This window comes from Dermochelys coriacea, chromosome 3 (assembly GCF_009764565.3).
Source record: "Dermochelys coriacea isolate rDerCor1 chromosome 3, rDerCor1.pri.v4, whole genome shotgun sequence".
Lineage (NCBI taxonomy): Eukaryota > Metazoa > Chordata > Testudines > Dermochelyidae > Dermochelys > Dermochelys coriacea.
In genome coordinates, this window is record NC_050070.1 from 110,926,369 (window position 1) to 110,946,825 (window position 20,457).

At 39.7% G+C, this 20,457-nt stretch overlaps 1 protein-coding gene across 7 annotated transcripts in view; it reads left to right on the plus strand.

Annotated features, from left to right (window-relative positions):
• UTRN (utrophin) overlaps positions 1-20,457 on the plus strand; it is a 607,443-nt gene that overhangs the window by 246,065 nt on the left and 340,921 nt on the right. For all 7 annotated transcript variants that reach the window (XM_038397679.2, XM_043511144.1, XM_043511142.1 and 4 more), the window contains 6 exons: positions 1,399-1,548; positions 2,712-2,796; positions 8,828-9,042; positions 10,276-10,393; positions 12,692-12,897; positions 15,323-15,477. In XM_038397679.2, the coding sequence (XP_038253607.1) occupies positions 1,399-1,548; positions 2,712-2,796; positions 8,828-9,042; positions 10,276-10,393; positions 12,692-12,897; positions 15,323-15,477 (929 nt within the window). The remainder of the gene's footprint in view (positions 1-1,398; positions 1,549-2,711; positions 2,797-8,827; positions 9,043-10,275; positions 10,394-12,691; positions 12,898-15,322; positions 15,478-20,457) is intronic.

Genomic DNA, 20,457 nt, shown 5'->3' on the forward strand with positions numbered 1-20,457 from the left:
ATTGTTCATTCGAGTACAGTTTATTGTATAGTGCCCAACCAGTAGTTATCAAAGCTCATCTTATTTCCTGATCATTATATTCTCCCTGCCCACACTTGGGGGGCGCGAACCCTGCTAGGAAAGTATTACTAAAGATTATTATAGGCACTTGGATAGTCTGATGAGCATCAATTATATAAAAATCTGGATGGATAAATGGTTGCATTACATGTTGTCCTTGTTAACAGTGTAATTATTTATTAGTGCTAAGTGCTTTACAGACAAATAGAAGACCTGGTCCCTGTTGTGTAGTGCTTACAGTTTAAGGCCTTGAACCCAGGCCCCCTGTTTTTCCCATGTATAATCCCATTGAAGTCAGTTGGGGACTATACACAGGAGAAACTTTTTGCTGGATCTGCCCTGCAATGTAACATTAACACAGGCAACAGTGAATAAGGGGGGAAGATTCAGGGATCAAAATAAGATAATGAGGTTTTTAAAAGGGTAACTGTTTAAAATTTCCTCTTAACCTCTTTCCTCCCTCCCCCCCCCCCCAAAAAAAACCCCAGCTCCTAAAAAAACTCAGAGCAATCTTGGTCCTTAATTGTGTAACAAACTGCACATGTGCTTTTCTAGACATTGACTTAGTTTGTGGAAAACTGGGGAGTAAATCTGCAGCTCACTAACTTGCTGCATACTGAGTAGCTGAGTGGACCCTGCTATCGTGCACTAGGAAACTTTTCAGTTTAGCAGGCTCGTGCAGTGTAGATTTACATCCTCAGCTTGCTGTGCTCTAACTCTTTACACAAGCCTCAAGAGTCTGCCTGTGTGGAGCTTGTTGCAGGATTGGGGCCTTAGTGTTTAAAGATTTGAAAACTGGTACAGACTGCAGTTTTAACTGAGCTGGAGACACAGGTAATTAGTGCTTTTATAATTCTGAATATATTGGCTACACCAAAAGGTAACCAAACCAAAGTATGCATATAACAGTTGAGTAGCTTTCATGAGTAATGTATAAAAGCAGATCCATTTGCTATTCTCTTTTAGTTTCAGTTCCTCAGATTTTTGTGTTTCATGTAGGAAGAAAATAAATTCTGATAATCATGTAAAGTTTTTAAATACTCTGAATGTTTTCTGTTGTTTGGGATGTTATTAGTAGAGCCCTGCAAATCTGCGGATATCTGCAGATGTTTGCGGATTGTAGATTGGATACAGATACAAATTTTTGTATCCGCGCAGGGCTTTAGTTATTAGATCTCTAGTTTATATGCTGTTTGATTTGGTTAATTTTTCCTAATGAACTCTCCAAATGTCAAATTCTTTAGTTAACTAAAACATTTATTAGAGTGTGTGTGTGTGTGTGTATACGTGTGCATGCACAGTCATCTTCAGATTAAAGCTCTCTCTTGCCCCCTGTAGGACTTAACTGAGGAAATGGAAGTACAAGGAGAAAAACTGAAATGGTTGAACAGAACTGAACCTGAGATACTTTCAAATAAAAGCGTTGGCTTTCAGGAAAAAGAGAGAATTTCTGACACCTTAAGGACTATCAGTATGAAATGGAACAAGGTGTGTATTTTCTCTGTATTGATTATGTGTAGTCAGCATGTCTAGTAGTTTATTAGATAGAGGTCTGTCCTCCTTTCCATACACATGTGACTCCCACTAATGCTTTTGGAAGCTGTCCATGCACGTCGAGGGAAGGCTGGACTCCATAGTGTAGAGCATAAGTACTGTTCCATGTCTAAGTGCTAAACTCATGTAAAAATTGTTCAATCAATATGAATTCTCCTTTGGTTTGGATCTTTCTGGTTGAACTGGTTTTCTTTCAAAGAGGTAGATTTAGACAGTTTTTTTTTAAACAAGCTGTAAAGTATCAAATTAGAAATTGACATTTCAAAATATCTTCTTAAGAAATCAAAGGTTTGCAATTATCATAGCAAATATTAAATAAAACCAAACTCTTTCCTTTTAGGTAGTAGGAATTAGCAATTCTAATGAAATGTGACCTCTTTGGCTTGATGACCTGATTAAGACAGGAGAATATCAGAGACGGAGTAGTGTGATTGAGGTTGTGTGAGAAGATTGATGGGACAGTTTGGTTGTGGGTCAGGAATCTGAGTATTTACCAGGGGGAAGAGGGATTTGGTAGCTGTGGGGAGGAAAAAAAAGATGCCTGTATCTCTCTTGCCGCCTCCTCAAGCCAAATAACCCTCTTCCTTTTCCTTTTCCTTTCCCCAAAATAATAGTGTAACTAAATTTGGTTGGCTCTAATAGTCGGATAATTTTAAATTTTTTTTTTAAAAAACCTCACCTCATATTATGGTACATCTTGTGTGCCTCTGCTAATATCTGAACTAGCAGTGAATGAGTCACAGCTTGGGTACTTGGACAGAAAAGAATGGAAAAGATTCTTTGACCTGTCTCTAAATTCTGTTCTGTTTGACTCTTAACTCAGACATACACATATATAAAACACTACACTGTAGATAGATAGATAGATAGATATAAAAACGCAATCTGAGCCCAGGGTGACATTGCTTATGGCTATTAAATGATAGGTTTCTATGATGCTTTGTTTGCTGTCTAAAGAAATCTTTGTAAACATAGCGTTAGTATTTTTTGTATATTTTGTGATCAGTAGTTTAGCTATGTTAATAAGTGCTTTTTAACAGCTACAAAGAAACAAACATTCTTATGGGTATTTTTTGCCCTTGCATTCTGTGCTATAGTTGTTCAGAGAGGTACCTGACAGAGTGAGAGAACTTGAGGCGTATGTTCAGCAGCTCCATCTTGTGACCCAGGCAAAACCTTCTGGTGAGTGATGAGCAGAAACATATTTTACGGTCATGTCTAATTCGGTTGAGTTTAATCCTGTATGCAGTAAAAAATAGTAATTGTAGTAACTTGGGTGAAGTGGAGATTATAATATGAAGGTTTTGCATCCTTGTATTTAGGACTGCTTTTGTATTATTGGTAACACTGGAGCACTTAATTGGGGAAAAGGACAGGTTACAGTTTGTTGTTGTTGCTTGAGAGTTGAATATTGATTAATAAAACTGCTTGTTTGTTACTTGTATTACCATAGTACCTAGCCACCCCAACCATGGACCAGAAACCCATTGTTCTAGGTGCTGTACAAACACAGAACAAATGCAGTCCCTGCCTGAAAGAGATTACAATCTGAAATAAAGTAAATGGATTCATAATGTTTTTCAAAATTCCTCACCAAGGAAAGCTTAAATGGAGCAAAACACTCTGTTATAATCTCAGCCTGTCAAGGGTCTGTGTTGACTTGAGTTGAAATCAAGACTGTAAGGTGAACAATGGTTCATAATTTTTATTACTGGAAGGCAAATGTCCATGGTTTGAACTTCTGCTTGATGAACGTGTTATCTGTTTAGAACTAAGTAAACGAAGAGCAGTTATAATTTGTGACTTTTTGGAAGGTGATCTGGTGATGCGTTGAAGTGTTTGTTTTAAAATATGTGCACATCCCTAAGCCACCTGACTTGTAAGATTGGGGGCCCTCAATGTAACCAGGTTTGAGTGTTGAAGGAAGTTATAGGGACCAGACTAGAAGTAGTGGTGTTCCTGCTCCATCCAACCAGACATCAGGCTAAGCTGTGAATTGCTAAATGTGTGCAAGCAGTGCAACCTTAAGCAGTAGCTAAGTTGTTTGTGTCTGAGGTGAGCTCTGTATTGAGAATTTTAAAGATCTTGTGGTTTTCCACCAAAAGTACTAATTTTGGACCATGTCATAATGGAATAAATACTTCAGTTCTTCGAGTGCTGGTATGTATGTGTATTCCACTGTGGGTACACATAGGCCTGGAGCCAGAGAATTTTGAAAGCAGTGTCTCACCTGACTCACCTGTTGCCTCTGTCTGAAGAGCCAAAGCGCAGGGTAGACTGACTGCCTCTCTAGTTCTTTCTAACTGCTGCGTGGTCTGGGTTGGATACTAGGCTATGCCCAGGATTCCAGGCTTCAAAACTTGTGATTCCTGCCCACGATCCTTCTCAGTCAGCGATGACCACTAATGCTCCTTGTACACCTTGAGGAAACCCACATTGCAGCAAGGTGCAGTATCTGCCATTTGTTCCTGGGAAGGATGGAAACTTGGCCTCCTGATGCACCATGAGGCCCAACAGGACCACGGCTAGGGAACCCCCAACCACACTCCCCTATGCATCAGCCAAGCTAAGCAAGGAGTTTGCCAAATCGGGAGTGAAGGAGTGTGCTCCAACAGAGCATTGGTTGGGTCTTGTGGGAGAGCAGGAAGCATTCTCATAAACCAGCGGCTAAGTCTTCCTTCAAATCCACTTAGAAGAAGTCGGATCCAGTCTTGCCTAAACTGAGTATTAGCTCAGCCCAAGAGAACTTGGAATGTACTAAGTCTCAGAGGCTTGATAAGAAAGCTCACAAGTCTAGGGCTTCACTGGCAGTGGATCGTGGTCTGGTGGTACTGGTGTCTCCGGTACCTCCCAAGTACAAACCCAGGATCCTCCAGCACTGATGAAGATCGATCGCTGAGAGCATTGGCCACCCACGGTACCATCTGCAACGGTTGTGGCACAAACTGTCTTTACTGTGGCTCCAGTGGTTCAGACAGACAGGAATCCTCTCACTTTGGGAAGAGCTGAGGCCTACTCTCCTCCTGAGGACATCTTCGCTCTCTCAGACCCGGAGTCTTCCAGTTCTTTGGATCCCTTCCTTTTGAGAGAGGTTACAACTCCACCACAGAATCTGGCCTTTGGAAGGAGTTTGTCTCCCATTCCATCTCTGGGCTATGATTTTCCTCCAGCAGCACCATGGGTACTCCCTTTGGAACTGGAATCAATTTTTTTCTTCTTCGGGAGATTCTGAATTGCCCAATGAACCTTTATGCCCTGTTCCTCCAAGACAAACCTTCCCAGTCAGAAGCTCCTGGGCCAACTTGTGACCAACCTTCACATTACCGTCCACCTCAGAACTGTTGACCACCGTGACCCCCATTTGACCCATCCTTTTGGCCATACTGGCGGTGATTGGACCAGTGCCATCCTGTTGGTCTCATCTGCTAGGGAGTCATCACTCCCCTCTCCTCCTCTCCCCTTTTGAGGGGACAACTGGGGCTGCCCCTGAACCCTACTGAGGAGGAGTATGCGCCGGATTCAGTGTTTCCATCAGATCCAATGAGCTTGCCATCTTAAGTGCCAGACATGGTGGTGAGACTGATGTTTCCATCTCCCCATGATGACTATAATCAATTCCAGGAACTCCGCAGAATTGCAGGGGAGCTGCAGATTCCTCTTGAGGAGGTTTAGGATCCTGGAACCAGCTATCCTGGAACCAGCTAGGGTGCTCTGGAATATCCCAGCTATCTGAAACCCCATACCTAAAAGGGCAGAAAAACGGTACTATGCCCTTGTCAAAGAGGCAGAATTCCTGTTCTTTCACCATACTTCTAGTTCTTTAGCCACTGCAGAGCGATCTAGGCAACAACCCTGATTTACCCTGACTGATAAGGAGGGCAAATGTCTCAACTTATTGGGAAGGAAGGTCTTTTCTTCTTCTAGCCTGTGGTTCAGGTTTCAGAGTAGCAGCCGTGTTAGTCTGTATTCGCAAAAAGAAAAGGAGTACTTGTGGCACCTTAGAGACTAACAAATTTGTTCAGGACAGCCAGTTACCAAGCGCTACAGGGAAAGTATGACTTCCTGAATTGTTCGAAATTTGTGGATTTTATTGACAGTCTCCCACAGTAGGACAGAGCTGTTTCAAGCTATGAACTTTATCATAGACTAGATCATAACTAAGGCTACAATTTTGTCATGAGTATTTTTATTAAAAGTCAAAGACAGGACACAGGCAATAAACAATAAATCACGGATTTGTTGAAGGCGGAGCCCAAGCCCTGCCACTGTGGATTGAATTATTGGAATTTTCAAGAAGTCATGGAGATCTCATAAAATTCCAAAACCTGTGACTTCCGTGACAGATTCATAGCCAGCAACAGAGTGCCTGTCAAGACCTGTCTCCCCTCCCCCCCCGACTTATGGTCTCATGCACGTATGTGACAGCTTTTGCTAGACTCCACCTTTGTTTTGTCTACAAGCTTGGCTTCAAACTATGTACTTGCCAAACCAACAGTCCGTGAGCACCAGAGTAATTGTTCCCAGCAAAATGATGTCATCCTTATCGTAGTGGAAGAATCCCCTCCAGCTGTGCATTTGCGTTCCCTTCCTTGCCTCCACACGGGACAGGACAATCGTTACCAACACATCCCTGTTGGGAGCTCATGTGAACAACAGTGCAGTGCAAGTCCCCTGGATGTTTCGAGAGCCCATGAGCTACAAGCAGTTCAAAGGGCTTGCAAAAGCATTCCCCCATTTGTGCAGGGTCACCATCCCCTCATAATGTCAGACAACATCACAACCATCTTTTATATCAACAAAAAGGTAGGCGCAAGATCCACCCCTCTGTGCAGAGAAGTAGTTAGTCTGTGGAACTGGTGTATTGATAATCAGATTACCCTTTTGGCAGTTGTCCTCCGAGGAAACCAGAATGTGCTAATGGACTCTCAGCTGACACTTTGTGGCCAATCATGAATGGGTGCTTCACAACTCTGTGGTAAACAATATTTTTGCTTCGGGGCGGGGTCCCCCTCCAGGGACCTATCTGCCTGCCAAATAAATAGAAAATGCAGCATGCACCATTCTAGAGGAACCCTGGGTTGCTGCTCACAGGACAATGCTCTACATCTTCAATGGTCAGATCATATGAACTATGCCTTCCCTCCACTATGGCCTCAAGTTTTGCGTAAGATTCGACAGGACAGGGGATGAGTTATTCTTATTGCCATCAACTGGCCAAGCTAGTTTTGCTTCCCAGACCTCCTACACATGTCATCTGAGGCACTGACCATTATTCCTATGCTTCCCAATCTCCCTCCTCAGTGGAATGGCAAGAGCAGGCAACCCAATCCTTGTCTGCTACATCTCGGAGCCTAAATGAGCATCGTCCTTAGAGTAATTGTGCATTGAAGCTGTACAGAACATCCTTTCTAATAGTAGGAAGGATTCCACTAGGAATTGTTACCTAGCCAAGTGGAATCTCTTCTCTATCTGGGTGCATCAGACACATTTTTCCAGAAGCACAGATATTATTTTAATTCTGAACTATATTCTTTCCTTGAAGACAGCAGGTTTGTCCATCAGTTCCTTACGGGTGTGCTTGGCAGCAATCTGTGCATACCATCTGCCTTCACAGGGCTACTTGATCTTCGCATGCCCTCTGACTAGCAGATTCTGGAAAGACCAAATCAGAACCCCTCCACTTATTAAAAAAGTCTATTCCTCTATGGAACTTGAACCTTGTTCTCTCGGTACGCCCTAAGCCTCCTTTTGAACAATTAGCTTTCTTGCTCCATGTCTCTCCTGTCTGTGAAGGTCTCATTCCTGGTAGTAATCACTTCCACCAGGAGGGTTAGTGATCAGGGGCCGTTGATGGCCAATCCTGCCATAAGGATGAGGTTTCATTAAGTTTGCGCCCTAAATTCAACCCCAGAGTACTCTGAATTTCACTTGAACCAGTTTATTCACTTATATGTGTTCTTCCCGAAACCTCATGCATCCTTAGAAGAAAGGAGGCTCCATTCCCTCAACGTTTAGCAAGCGTTAACCTTTTATCTGCAGAGAATGAAAAGAATCAGGAAATCCCCTAAACTTCTTGTCACCATAATGGAAAGGGTCAGGCTGTATCCTCTCAAGCAATCTCAGAATGGATCTCTGGCCATATTTTGCTCTGTTATCAGTTGTCTAATCTTCCCCCTCCTCGTGGGATAAGAGTCCATTCCACAAGAACATAAGCAACATTTATGGCATGGAGTCAAGAAATGCCTCTACTTAATATTTGTAAGACGGCTTTGTGGAGCTCAGTCCATACTTTTGTTAGATGCTATGCCTTAGTACAAGGCTCCTCTATAGATGCATCTTTTGGAACAGCAATCCTTCATTCGGCTCTGCCATCTGCAACCTCGTACTCTCCTTCTATATGAGTACTGCTTGTCAGTCATCTACAGTGGAATACACACAGGGACCAGCACTCGAAGTAGAAGAGAAAGTTACTTTCCTTATAGTAACTGGAGGTTCTTCAAGATGTGTGGTTCATATATCTATTCCACTACCCACCCTCCTTCCCCTGTGCCGCAGATCATCTCTGATTCACAGTGGAGAAGGAACTTGAGGCAGTTGGTCTGCTTGAGTCAGGGTGTATGTGTGGACCAATGGCCACTGCTTTCAGTGTTTTCAGCTCCAGGTGCATGGAGTGCATGCCCACCTACAGTGAAATAGAGATAGGGCCTATACATCTCGAAGAACCTCCAGTTACTATACGGTAAGTAACTTTTCTCTTTCAGAGAGTAGGTCAGTAGTTCCCTTTCCTACCCAAGTGGAAACAAGATCTATATGTCCAGGGCATATGCACTCTTCTTTGGCCCTGATACTTTTAGATCAGCAAGTTGTTGTATCTCAAGTAATCATGACTCACGTTTGATTTTTGCAACATTTCCTTCTTTGGAAACCATTGTTGTTTTCTAATTAATGTGAATCATTGGGTCACTCTTTATTGGCATAAAATTAAGTGACATGCATTTTGTGTTCTCTGAAGGATTTTTTTTGTGTGCTGTTGTCGAGGTGCTTCAAATGTCATTGTTGCTATTCTTTCTCTGTAGACATTGGCATGTATTTGTAGATCTTGCAGAAAATGCTGTGGTTTTTGTAGTTCTTACCAGTGTCACTTTGGACTTGATTTTTTTAAATATTAAGGAAAGAATATTTTTTAAAATGCTGACTATATTTATTGTTTCAGTCTATCCTGCTGTTCAAAACGTGGTGTTACTATCCTCTCCTTTTGAAGCTCCTGTACAGACTCAGCAGGCTTTGGAACTTTCTGCACCTGCTGATCTGGATAAAACTACAACTGAACTGGCTGATTGGCTGGCTTTGATTGACCAGATGCTCAAGTCGAACATAGTCACTGTGGGAAATGCAGAAGAGATCAATCGGACAATTGCACGAATGAAAGTACGTGTCACTGGAGAAACTAGTAAACTTGATGACACAACAACTTTAGTGTTTTTTTTTTTTTTTTGGAAATTTCCATATATTCTGTGAGGGAAGAAACAGAGAAAATCATTGCACCTTACTGCAGCTAGTGCAAAATTATTTGAAAATGACTGAGAAATAAAAATCTATTATATATACTGTGTTCTAAAATTGTTCTTCTTCTTTCCCTGTTAAGCCCTTGGTCTTGCATCTCCAGGGCCATACTGTTTTTACACCTAGACTTTCTGATTTTGGGAAAAAGTGCTGTATGTAGAGTGAATATGTGTAGGGGCATTACCAAAATCTTTTGCTGGTATATGCCTTTTGTTGAAAGTCAGTACATCAGCTTTTGGTCAGTTTAGAAAGATATGCTCATTATCTGTGCAATATAAAGGTAGTTTACACTGTATTATAATACAAATTAATTTATTTCCATTTAATTTTAAATTAGAAAAACAATTGTAAATGCTAATGTTAGACACTCGCAAATGTTTGTTCCTGATCATAGTCCACCTAGGGCTGAGCCAGGACTGGGCATAGATGTCTGTGAGTGTCTACATTAGCATTTGTGATCATTTTACTTATGTTAATTGTACATTAATCAATGTGAGTTAAAACATGACCAAAAACTAGGCAAACCCTGAGCAACTCTTTGTATTGTGACTTCTAATGTCAGAATTTTTTGAAGAATTCAGTGTATGGTAGCTTTAGAGAAGTTAAGATTTTCTTTTAACTTCATAGCATTCATTACATCTTGGTATAGTAATTAGTCAGCACTTTGCCAAAATCATGTGATACTCACATTTTTGGATACAAGACATTTTTGAATACCTCAAACAGGCTGATTTTCTTTTTCCCCTTTAATAATAATTACTGTTTAGTAATAGCTTTGTTAGGTTTTATAGTGAGAAAGTAATTTACAAAAGAGAAAAAAGAGGTAGCCAAAAATATTGTGTTGCACTTCCAATTAATATGTAGCTCACATAGATTAATCTGCACTTCAGAATCTTCAATAATAGCCAATCAAAATAAAGTAGCTTTATGATACTGTGACACTGAAAGTAAGTTATACTTGTAAAATAGAGATGGGAACAGCTGTCTACAAGCACAATCTGTTTTAAGTTCATAACTGCATGTAGTCCAGAAAATGTTTTTATAATGTTAAAATTTGCTTTTTGTAATTAAAAAAAATGCTAATATTGATTCTTACAGATAACAAAGGAGGATTTAGAACAGCGCCATCCTCAGCTGGATTCTGTTTTTACTTTGGCTCAAAATTTGAAAAATAAAACTTCCAGTTCAGATGTTAGGACAGTGATCACAGAAAAATGTAAGTTCTCCCTCATATATATATATATATATATATATATATATATATAAAATTTTTTTTGCAAGCATAATCAGTTTTTCATTGTACTAAAATAAACTATTATTTTCTTTCTTAGTAAAGTATGAACATTTTCCCTAATTATAGCAGACTAGCTTGGACGCATGTAGGACTTAGCAGTCAAAACAGTCAAGTGACTTTCAGTTTCCCAGTGTTATTTTAAAAACATGCATCACTAATCACTAATTAAAATGTTCCTGCTCCTTTACTGTCCATTTCTTAAGTATGGGGGGAGGAGGGGAGATATCTTGGATAGCTCAGTACAGAGTAGCTCATGAAAAGCTTGAGAACGGCTTGCAAAATTCTTCCTGCTTATTCTGTTGATCATATTCAGTGATATAAAAACAAGTTTCAGAGTAGCAGCTGTGTTAGTCTGTATTCGCAAAAAAGAAAAGGAGTACTTGTGGCACCTTAGAGACTAACAAATTTATTTGAGCATAAGCTTTCGTGAGCTACAGCTCACTTCATCGGATGCATTCAGTGTAAAATACAGTGGAGAGATTTATATACACACACACAGAGAACATGAAACAATGGCTTTTATCATACACACAGGCCATTTGATTTTCCACAGATCAGAACTAAGGTGATTGAGGTATTACAAGTTAAATACAGTAAAGCTTGTGAGTTATATCAGATATTATGGTATCTGGGGTCATGTAAGTACCTAAAATAGACAGCATTAGAAATAGAAAGGAAATAAGTACACAAGATTTTTCTTTAGAAAAAAAATCTGTCCTATGTACATGAGGCACTATTATTATAAGTGAGAATCTTTTCTATAAAAGCCATGCTCACGATGTGCTCAGGAGTGTGATACATAATAGAACAATGTAATCAATACTATCCATAGGTGATAGAAGTAGCAGTACTGAAGGAAAATGGCAAGGACTGTAATAGAATTACCATGTCATTTAGAATTGGTGCAGATACTGTCAAACTTTAAGTTATCTATTCGGTTGGCTGTGACAGTGGTTTTCTTATCTATGCACACAAAGCTTCTAAATCTGTCCATAGAAGTCCTAATCCATTTGAAAAAAATTTTTTTTTAAAATAATAATAAAATATGCCTCATGTAGATAAATAATAGAGACCCATATCTTACCATCAATATACAAGTAAAACTCTCCATAGATTTCTTAAAAATTCAGTGGAACAATATGTTCCTGACTATAGGCTTTATTTACATAACTCGTTGGTAATTATTACTTAAATTGATTTTAAGAGAGTTATTTGTGTGAGCAAGGTGGGCAGGATTTAAATGTGTTCAGGAGAGATGAGTCTCCTCATTTTTAAGGCTGAAACCAAGTTCTGTATGAACCTTATTATGAGCCACTCCTGTAACTTAGGCTGGTATAGTTAGTTAGTGCTGAACATTGCCTAGCTTTACTCTAAATGCAAAGGAAAATATTTCTTCAAAGTATGATGAAAACTGGTCAAAATTCTAGAGTAATAGGCATTTTATAATTTCACAGTCGGAAAATCTGACTCTTCTTACTTTCTTTACCTCTAGTTCTAGTAACAGAATGGTTTGTTACTACCCCTTTTAACTTTCAACATAGCTAAATCTCCTTGACAGCTCTTGAACTGGTAATATTTGAAGGAAATACATTGTAATGAATGATTATTGTAAAGCTACTTAGGCCAAGTCTACACTAGAAACTTTTTTTGGTATAGTAAAGTAGATTAGGGATGTGGTTATTTTTTCTTTTGGGTGACATTTCTATATTGGCAAAAACTCTAGTGTGGAGGCAGTTATACCAGCATAAAAATGTATTGACTGGTATAGCTTATTGCAATCAAGAGGGCAGTATAAGCTATACTGGCATAAGCACTTTTTTGCAGTTGTAAGCTGTCTCTTTCCTAGGAGGGTTAGCCAGCTATCAATGGTTACCCTGACAAACCTTTTCTAGTGTAGATGTGGCCTTATACCCACACTTTTATTATTTTGTGCATCACTGTAGTGGACAGACTATATATGCATTAATAAAAACAGTCTTCCTAACCCTGTTCACTATTGTTTACCCATTGGCTAATCTGTATAACCACTTGCCCTTTTCTCTTATCTCTGTGAGTATGAATACTCCTGATATGCAGCAGAAGTATTTTTTTGGATCTTGCAGCAGGTCTGTGTATAGATGGTTTGCTCCATTTCAGGTGGTCACAGGAAACAATAGATAATGAAGTCCTGGCTAGTGGATGTGAACTTCAGGTTATAACTTTCTGCATTCTCCTCTGCAGTAGAGAAGGTCAAGAACCAGTGGGACAATACTCAGCATGGTGTGGAGGTACGGCAGCAGCAGCTAAAATACATGCTTTCTGACAGCATGCAGTGGGATGAGCAGAGGCAAGAAATGGAACAGCTCATAGGACAGTATGATATCCGTCTACACATGCTTCTGCAGGCTCCTAAAGAGACACTTATCAAACAGATTTCTGAAAACAAAGTAAGATTTGTTCATGCTTTCCAATTCCTTCCTCAGGCTGTATGACTTCATTGGGTCAGCCTAAGGTCTTCTCTGACTTAGAAGTGTATGATTCAGTATTGACAACATCCTTTGACAGGTTCTCTGTACTTGTTTGAGTATATACCTCTGTTTGTATATAATTATATATTCTAAATAGCCATGTTTATTTTTGTTCAGAATTCCCGAGAGTCGTGTTTGGTGAAAAGTAGTGAGTTTATGGTGCGTGTGTGTCTGTATATGTTTATATAACCGATATATTTGTATCACATTCACTTAATATCTCCATCTAACAAATTCCCTTACTTAAGCACAGCATTAATGCAATGTGCTGACACAAGCTTATCATACAATCACTGAACATAGTGCATGTTGCTTCACAGCAACTTATTAGCCATACTGGAGACAGTGGAAGTAATTATTAGCGATGGGCCAACTGATTCCAAAATTGACCTGAATTGTCACCCCAAATGCAGAGTGCAAGGCCCTTTAAGGACCTCTTATTATGAACCTCTTTGAATAAATGTATTCTCTATCCCTCATCAGGTTCCCTGCTTTTGATATTCCAGTAAATCCATTGTAGTACATCAGCAAGTCCAACTGCCTCAGGGCTGGTTGCTGCTTTCATAGGACATGAGAGAGTCTCAGAGGTGGGCCATGCCTCTCTGATGCAAGGAAGGATAGAGAGGACTAGGGGAGGAGTAGGACAAGATGAACTAAAGGTACACAGTCAAAAGTGAGGAGGAAACTCAATCAATGTGGATTGTTCTTGGGCTGGGTGGAGGAGTGAAGGGATAGAGACAGTATGTAATTTTAGAAAAAATAATCTAAGGGGAGGAGATTAGGATAAAATTTGGGTTGGAGGGGGGAGAAAATGTAGTGAGAATTCATCAAATGTTCCAAAAAGCATTCAAATATTCTTCCTTGAGTGCTGGTCCTCCTTGAGGGTATATTCCACTTGTGGGTACTCATGCACGCCATGTGCTGGAGTCCAGAAATACTTCAGAGCAGTGTCAGTTGACCTACATATGTGCAATAGCTTCCCTTGCGCTCCTAGCTGAGGGCATAAAGGGCAGTGTGGGTTGACGCCTCTCCAGTTCCTTCTTACTGCTGCATGGCCTGAGTTGGGATCATGCCCTCCTTTAGTGCATAATCTGTAAAGTAAACTCATAAATATTTTGAATATATCTAGTTTTAATTAGAATAAGTCTATAGTTAGTAAGCTTGTAATTGGGATAGGATAAGTTCACTCCCCTGCCCTGTTTGGGGAGAATCCCCCAGTCCTGGGACTATGCCCAGAGTTCCAGGATTCAAGAATTGTGTCTCCTGCCCTTGCTCCTTCTCAGTCAGTGATGAGCATCAACAGTGCCTGTGCTGTGTGAAGCACATACGTTGCCGATCCCCTGCACCCAGAACTAGGGAGGCATGAGAGCTCCATCAGTATTCCCCTTTCACTTTTGTAATGCCACCTAAACCCCCTCTCTGGATATTAGAGTTAGTGCCCACCAGATACGCTAGAGCAGTGGACCAGAGTTAAACCCATCTGCAGTGGGAGTGAAATATTTCACTATTTATTAGAGGACATAATTTAAATGTTAGTTAATAAATATACTATGATGGATAAAGTAGCATGAGTGAAGCATGCAAAATGAAGGGTTTAGACTAAATATGTTTGATTATGAAAAATATATTTAATTTATTCACTCATTATGGATAACCATGCATAATGGACTTCTCTCATATGCTCTGCAGTTTGAGCTTTGTCTTCTTAACGTTAAACCTTTTTTTATTTAATTTCCTCTTATGTTCTCTGCTGTTAATATGTAATGTACAGCAGCATATTATTTGTTTGTTTTGTAAGCAAGCGTGCATTATGCTCTTCTGATCTTTGGTTACCAAGTATGGCATATCATTTCATATAAAGAGAGCAGGCCTACAGCTCCTGAAGAAAAATTCCAGCTCCTCCCATTTTTAATGGCAGGAGGTGCATGTCTCATAATATTTTAGGTTTTACATGGAACACAGTGTGAGAAAAATTATACAAAACAGACTTTTTGAAAAATATTTCTATTTTGAAGTTCATCTTTATTTTTACTCTGTATTTTGCTTAACAGCTGGCAAAGATGGGCAATGAAATGCAGAAAAGAATTTGTGTAGTCCCTTGTTCTCTTTGACAAGTTTTTTCTCTCATATTTCTATTTGAATAGTTCATTAGCATCTACTGAAATTTATAGTGCCTTAATAATAGGGGATTTATGTCAGACAAGAAAATATACACATAAACATGTTTTATAGTCTGTGTGCAATAATTTAACAAAATTCAAAATATAAGAAATTAGACTTTGATTTTAAGGTTGCTCTGATGCCTTGTTTATTTTTACTGACTTATTCTGAAATTTCTCCTTAGCTGCTAATACAAGAACTGCATAAAGGGGACTTAACTGTCGCTGCATTCAATGACCTCTCTAATAAACTTCTTCTGGACTACAGTGATGATGACACAAGGAAGGTGAAAGAAATCACTGATAACTTAAACACATCTTGGATAAACCTGAATCAAAGGTAACTTCAAGGCTCTGTTGAATGTAAATATTGTACATGGTAAATCTAGATCTTGCAGTTTTAAATAGCCAAATATTGGACATTAAACTCATGGATATGAGAGGCCCTCATAGGTCATGTAATCCCATTCATTTTCTGTAGCATGTAGGGTTATCACGATTCAACAGTCACATATATCAAGGGAGTCTATTTTTGAGTATTTCTCATTATGGGAACTCCCATAACTAACCCTGAAAGACTTTTCCATACACGTATTGATCTTCTTGTTAAATAAATAAATAATTCTGATGTAGAGTCACAATTTTTCCTTCGTTCAGTCTTATTTCTTTGCCCCTAGCCATTTGTGTTTGCAACGTTTGGAACAATTCTTTCCCTTCTTTGAAATCAGCACCTTCAGATATTTGTACATGGTTTCCGAGCTTCCTTTTTGTGAGTCTGTATGTATTCAGTTAAGTCTTCTGATATACGTTAATTCCTATGAGCCTCTTCATAGCTTGGTGATCTTTTTCCTGAAGTGCCTCCAGTTTGTCATTTCTTGTGGGTCTTGTATGTGGTACTTTTTATTTTTCAACCTGAGTATCTAACTTGAGGAGCTGTAAGAAAAGTAAATTATTCTCCGCTTGAAATTTACTTATTTACACTCATTGATAAATATGTAGTTACTTGGGTGCTGAAAGTCTTCCTTTCACTAAATATATGGTCCGACTCATGTATATGTGCCTGAAAGGTAATCAAATCTCCATTCAAATCCTGTTTTATATTTTTTTAGTAGCTGACAGACAAATGATACAAGAATAGTACATGACTGATATTTTTTGAATATCAAAAGCTTTAAAAGACAATAGCTGTCTGACCCAATAATTTAATGATGATTCAGCAGGGAGAATCATTATTATTAGGGGAAAAATTCATTGTATTTAAAAAGCCTTTTTAAATAACAACAACCAACGAAACTGCTTTTGTAGCTGAAAGTGAATGAGAAGAGAGAGATGGATAATGAAAGTTTTGTATAAATGGCATTATGACCTGGGCAGGGAGAGGAGGAGGTGACTGCAGTGGCATGCAGTAAGTATCAGAGGTAATTAAGGAAGCAGTGTATAGAATCTTGTTACTCTTCCTGGGAGGGAAAACTCTACCTTAGTAGTTTGCACTTTTGATGTGGCATGGAATATATACAAACGCTTTCCTGGTTATTTCCAGAGATAACTGAAATGGCATAAAACTTTGTAGCTCATCTTACATGATGATTTGAGAGAGAGAGAGAACAAAAATATATCCCTCTTTAGATGAATCTTGAGATATATGCTGGGATTTTCAAAGGAGTTTGAAAACCCATTGAAGTTCACTGGGATTTGGGCACCTAACTTCCTGTGGCTCCAGGCACACTGTGGGAAAAGGCATTGGCTTATGACAGAGATTCCCTCTTTTTTTCCATAGCCTGGGCCACTTCATAGTGTTGAGGATATCTCATGGATATGGTCCTTTCTTGATCACCCATTTACATTCAGATTTGGGATTTTGGGTCATCCCTATGGCCATTATTGTAATTGCCCAAATGAAAAAAGAATGGAAGTAAAAATCTCAGTTTGTGTATGTGATTGGCAACCTAGGCCATATATACCATACAATCTGAGGCTTACTTCACACGGGGCGTTGGTGTGGGAGAGATTGTTTTGTGCACAAAGTTCAGTTCTATGGCTTATGCGTTAAATAAAGATTTATGCTTATAATATCATTTTAGAAGTGCTACATTGTCTGTTCTTGCAGTATCGATGCATGGAGAAACCAGGAAGACTCTCTTTAGTTACTTGAGCTGGAAGACTCACTGTTCTGAATAGCATCACAATACAGCTATAAAACATAATTCCAGCAGAACTTTAAATTTTCAGCAGCTAATTTTAAAGCTATTGGCATTAAAGAGATTGAGCCCTCCAGTTTGATGTGGTGTAAATTGTATGTGGTGATATGCTGTACAGTGGCTAATAACATTTTTATACTCGAGGACTAAAACTATGGTAATCCATCAATATCTTCACAGCCTCAATAATGGATTACATTCCATATCTTCAGCATCCCAGTTGTTTCTTCCTGACACATTCTCTCCCCCGTGCAGAGTATTGATTTTTAGTTTGCATCTGAAAAACAAGTTGATGGAATTTAATGTTCAGGCTGGGCTGGAAAGAGCCTAAAATTAAAAGGGGAATGATTTTCTTGTTTTTGGTCATGCCTTTACTAACAGAATTCAAATATTTTTTTCCCCTATGCACTCCTTAGTCCAGTGTCACTTCTGCAGTTTTATGGAAGTCTGAAGCTCATCCAGTATGGATTCCACAACCTTGGAAGACCCTTGTCAGAGACTCATCCTTTCGTGACTGGATTTGGACTCCTCTTGGAGTCTGACTGCACTTGCTTTATTGTCATGAAAGGTGGTTACGGTGCAGGGTAGAGTTCTCTCTTTTCCTTTAGTTTTGGATTTGCAGTCTCTGAGAATGAAATGAAAGTATCTAAGTCTTTTTTATGACAATGTGGATCACCACTAGGCCATCACATAAGCCCTAGTTTTTCTTCTAACTGAAAAATGGAAAATTCCCAGGTTACCCACATTATCACTTTCAAACCATTTGATATACTAATCATGCTGCTGGAATATGAAGAGCATACTTAATGACATGTTTTCAGCTTTAGTTCAAATAGCATGAAAGTGATAGAATGTAAGCCTGTTATAATCCTTTCTCTGAATTTCAATCAAGCAGAAAGTTTTGAGAGATTAAAATTTAGTGCAGCGGCCATCATTCCTGAAGTGATGAAATTAGGTGTAAAGTTCAGCTCATCCTCCTGTCCAGTGCACCAGTTCTTAGGCTTACAGATCTGGGTCAAATGTCTTGATTCATAGAAGATTAGGGTTGAAAGAGAGCTCAGGTGGTCATCTAGTCCAACCCCCTGCTCAAAGCAGGATCAACCCCAACTAAATCATCCCAGCCAGGGCTTTGTCAAGCCGGGCCTTAAAAACCTCAAAGAATTGAGATTCCACCACCTCCCTAGGTAACCCATTCCAGTACTTCACCACCCTCCTAGTGAAATAGTTTTTCCTACTATCCAAGCTAGACCTCCCACACTGCAACTTGAGACGATTGCTCCTTATTTTGTCTTCTGCCACCACTGAGAACAGCTGAGCTCCATCCTCTTTGGAACCCCTCTTCAGGTAGTTGAAGGCTGCTATCAAATCCCTCCTCACTCTTCTGCAAACTAAGCCAGCCCCGTTCCCTCAGCCTCTCCTCATAAGTCATGTGCCCCAGCCCCCTAATTATTTCTGTTGCCCTCTGCTGGACTCTCTCTCCAATTTGTTCACCTCCTTTCTGTAGTGGGGGGCCCAAAACTGGACACAATACTCCGGGTGTGGCCTCACCAGTGCCGAATAGAGGGGAATAATCATTCCTTCGATCTGCTGGCAATGCTCCTACTAAGGAAGCCCAATATGCCGTTAGCCTTCTTGTCAACAAGGTCACACTGTTGACTCATATCCGGCTTCTCATCCTCTGTAATCCCCAGGTCCTTTTCTGCAGAACTACCACTTAGCCAGGCGATCCCCAGCCTTTAGCAGTGCATGGGATTCTTCCATCCTAAGTGCAGGACTCTGCACTTGTCCTTGTTGAACTTCATCAGATTTCTTTTGGTCTACTCCTCCAATTTGTTTAGGTCATGCTGGAAGTGGGGATAGGGTCCAGAGTATCTGCCTCTCCCCCCAGCTTAGTGTCATCTGGGAACTTGCTGAGGGTACAGTCCATCTCATCATCCAGATCATTAATGAAGATGTTGAACAAAACTGGCCTCAGGACCGACCCCTGGGGCACTCTGCTTGATACTGGCTGTCAGCTAGACATTGAGCCATTGATCATTACCTGTTGAGCCTGACGATCTAGCCAGCTTTCTATCCACGTTATAGTCCATTCATCCAATCCATACTACTTTAACTTGCTGGCAAGAATGCTATGGAAGACCATATCAAAAGCTTTGCTAAAGTCAAGGTATACTTCGAAGCTTGTCTGTTTCTTTGAAAGCCACCTTTATTTCCAGCCTTTAAACTTACTCCCTTGCTTGTGAAGGAAATCCTTACAGAGGGAAATGATTTTGAAGTCAAGACTTCCTAGCTGCTTTGATGTCTTTATTTCTTATTTTGAGTTGCATTGCTTTAATTTTAGAGGGTGTTGTGTTATTATTAGGCAACATATTTATCAAGCACCCTATCCTTCGAATTAACATTCCATTATTATTTCTTCAATAAGAAGATAAATGTTCAGGCATATTCCCACCAGATCTAGAGCCAGAAGCATCAAGCCATGGAGGCAGGGATAAATTAAAGGGTTCTGCTCTGTCAATAGTTTATATGGCAGTAGCCGGAATTTGGAGTGTGTAGGAACCACTTAGTTTCTAAAAGATGGGGATTATTCAAGTGATGTTTCATTGAACAGAATAATTATAAAAATATGACATTAGACTTGTTGCGTTTGAATTATAGTTATTTTGCATTTATACAATGCTTTTCCAGAGTGCCAATAAACTAATGTACAAACCATGGGCTTGATCCTGAAGGGAACTGGTCACCTGAAACTTCTTTTGTTTCTTAAAATCAGGTCTTGCATCTATGGATCATTTCAGCCACCATTGAAATTCAGCCACCTGTAGTTTCAAACACAGGAACTGTTTAATACTATTGAGCAAACACTGCACAGCACATTACAGCAGGAAGGGGGGGGGAGAAAATTCATTTCTTCATTTAAAATTTGAGGAGGATGTAAGAAGGTTGACTGTAAATGTAGAAGGTTAGAATTTTGGCCAAAATAACAGGGAAACTCCTACACATACAAAAATGACAAGTGGTGAGGATTTTGCTTTCGTCTCCTCTAAACAGCAGTGTCTTCATAAACGCTTTGCCACTGACACCATATCAGAGTGTTAGTTTAGTTCTGACTTGGAGGGAAG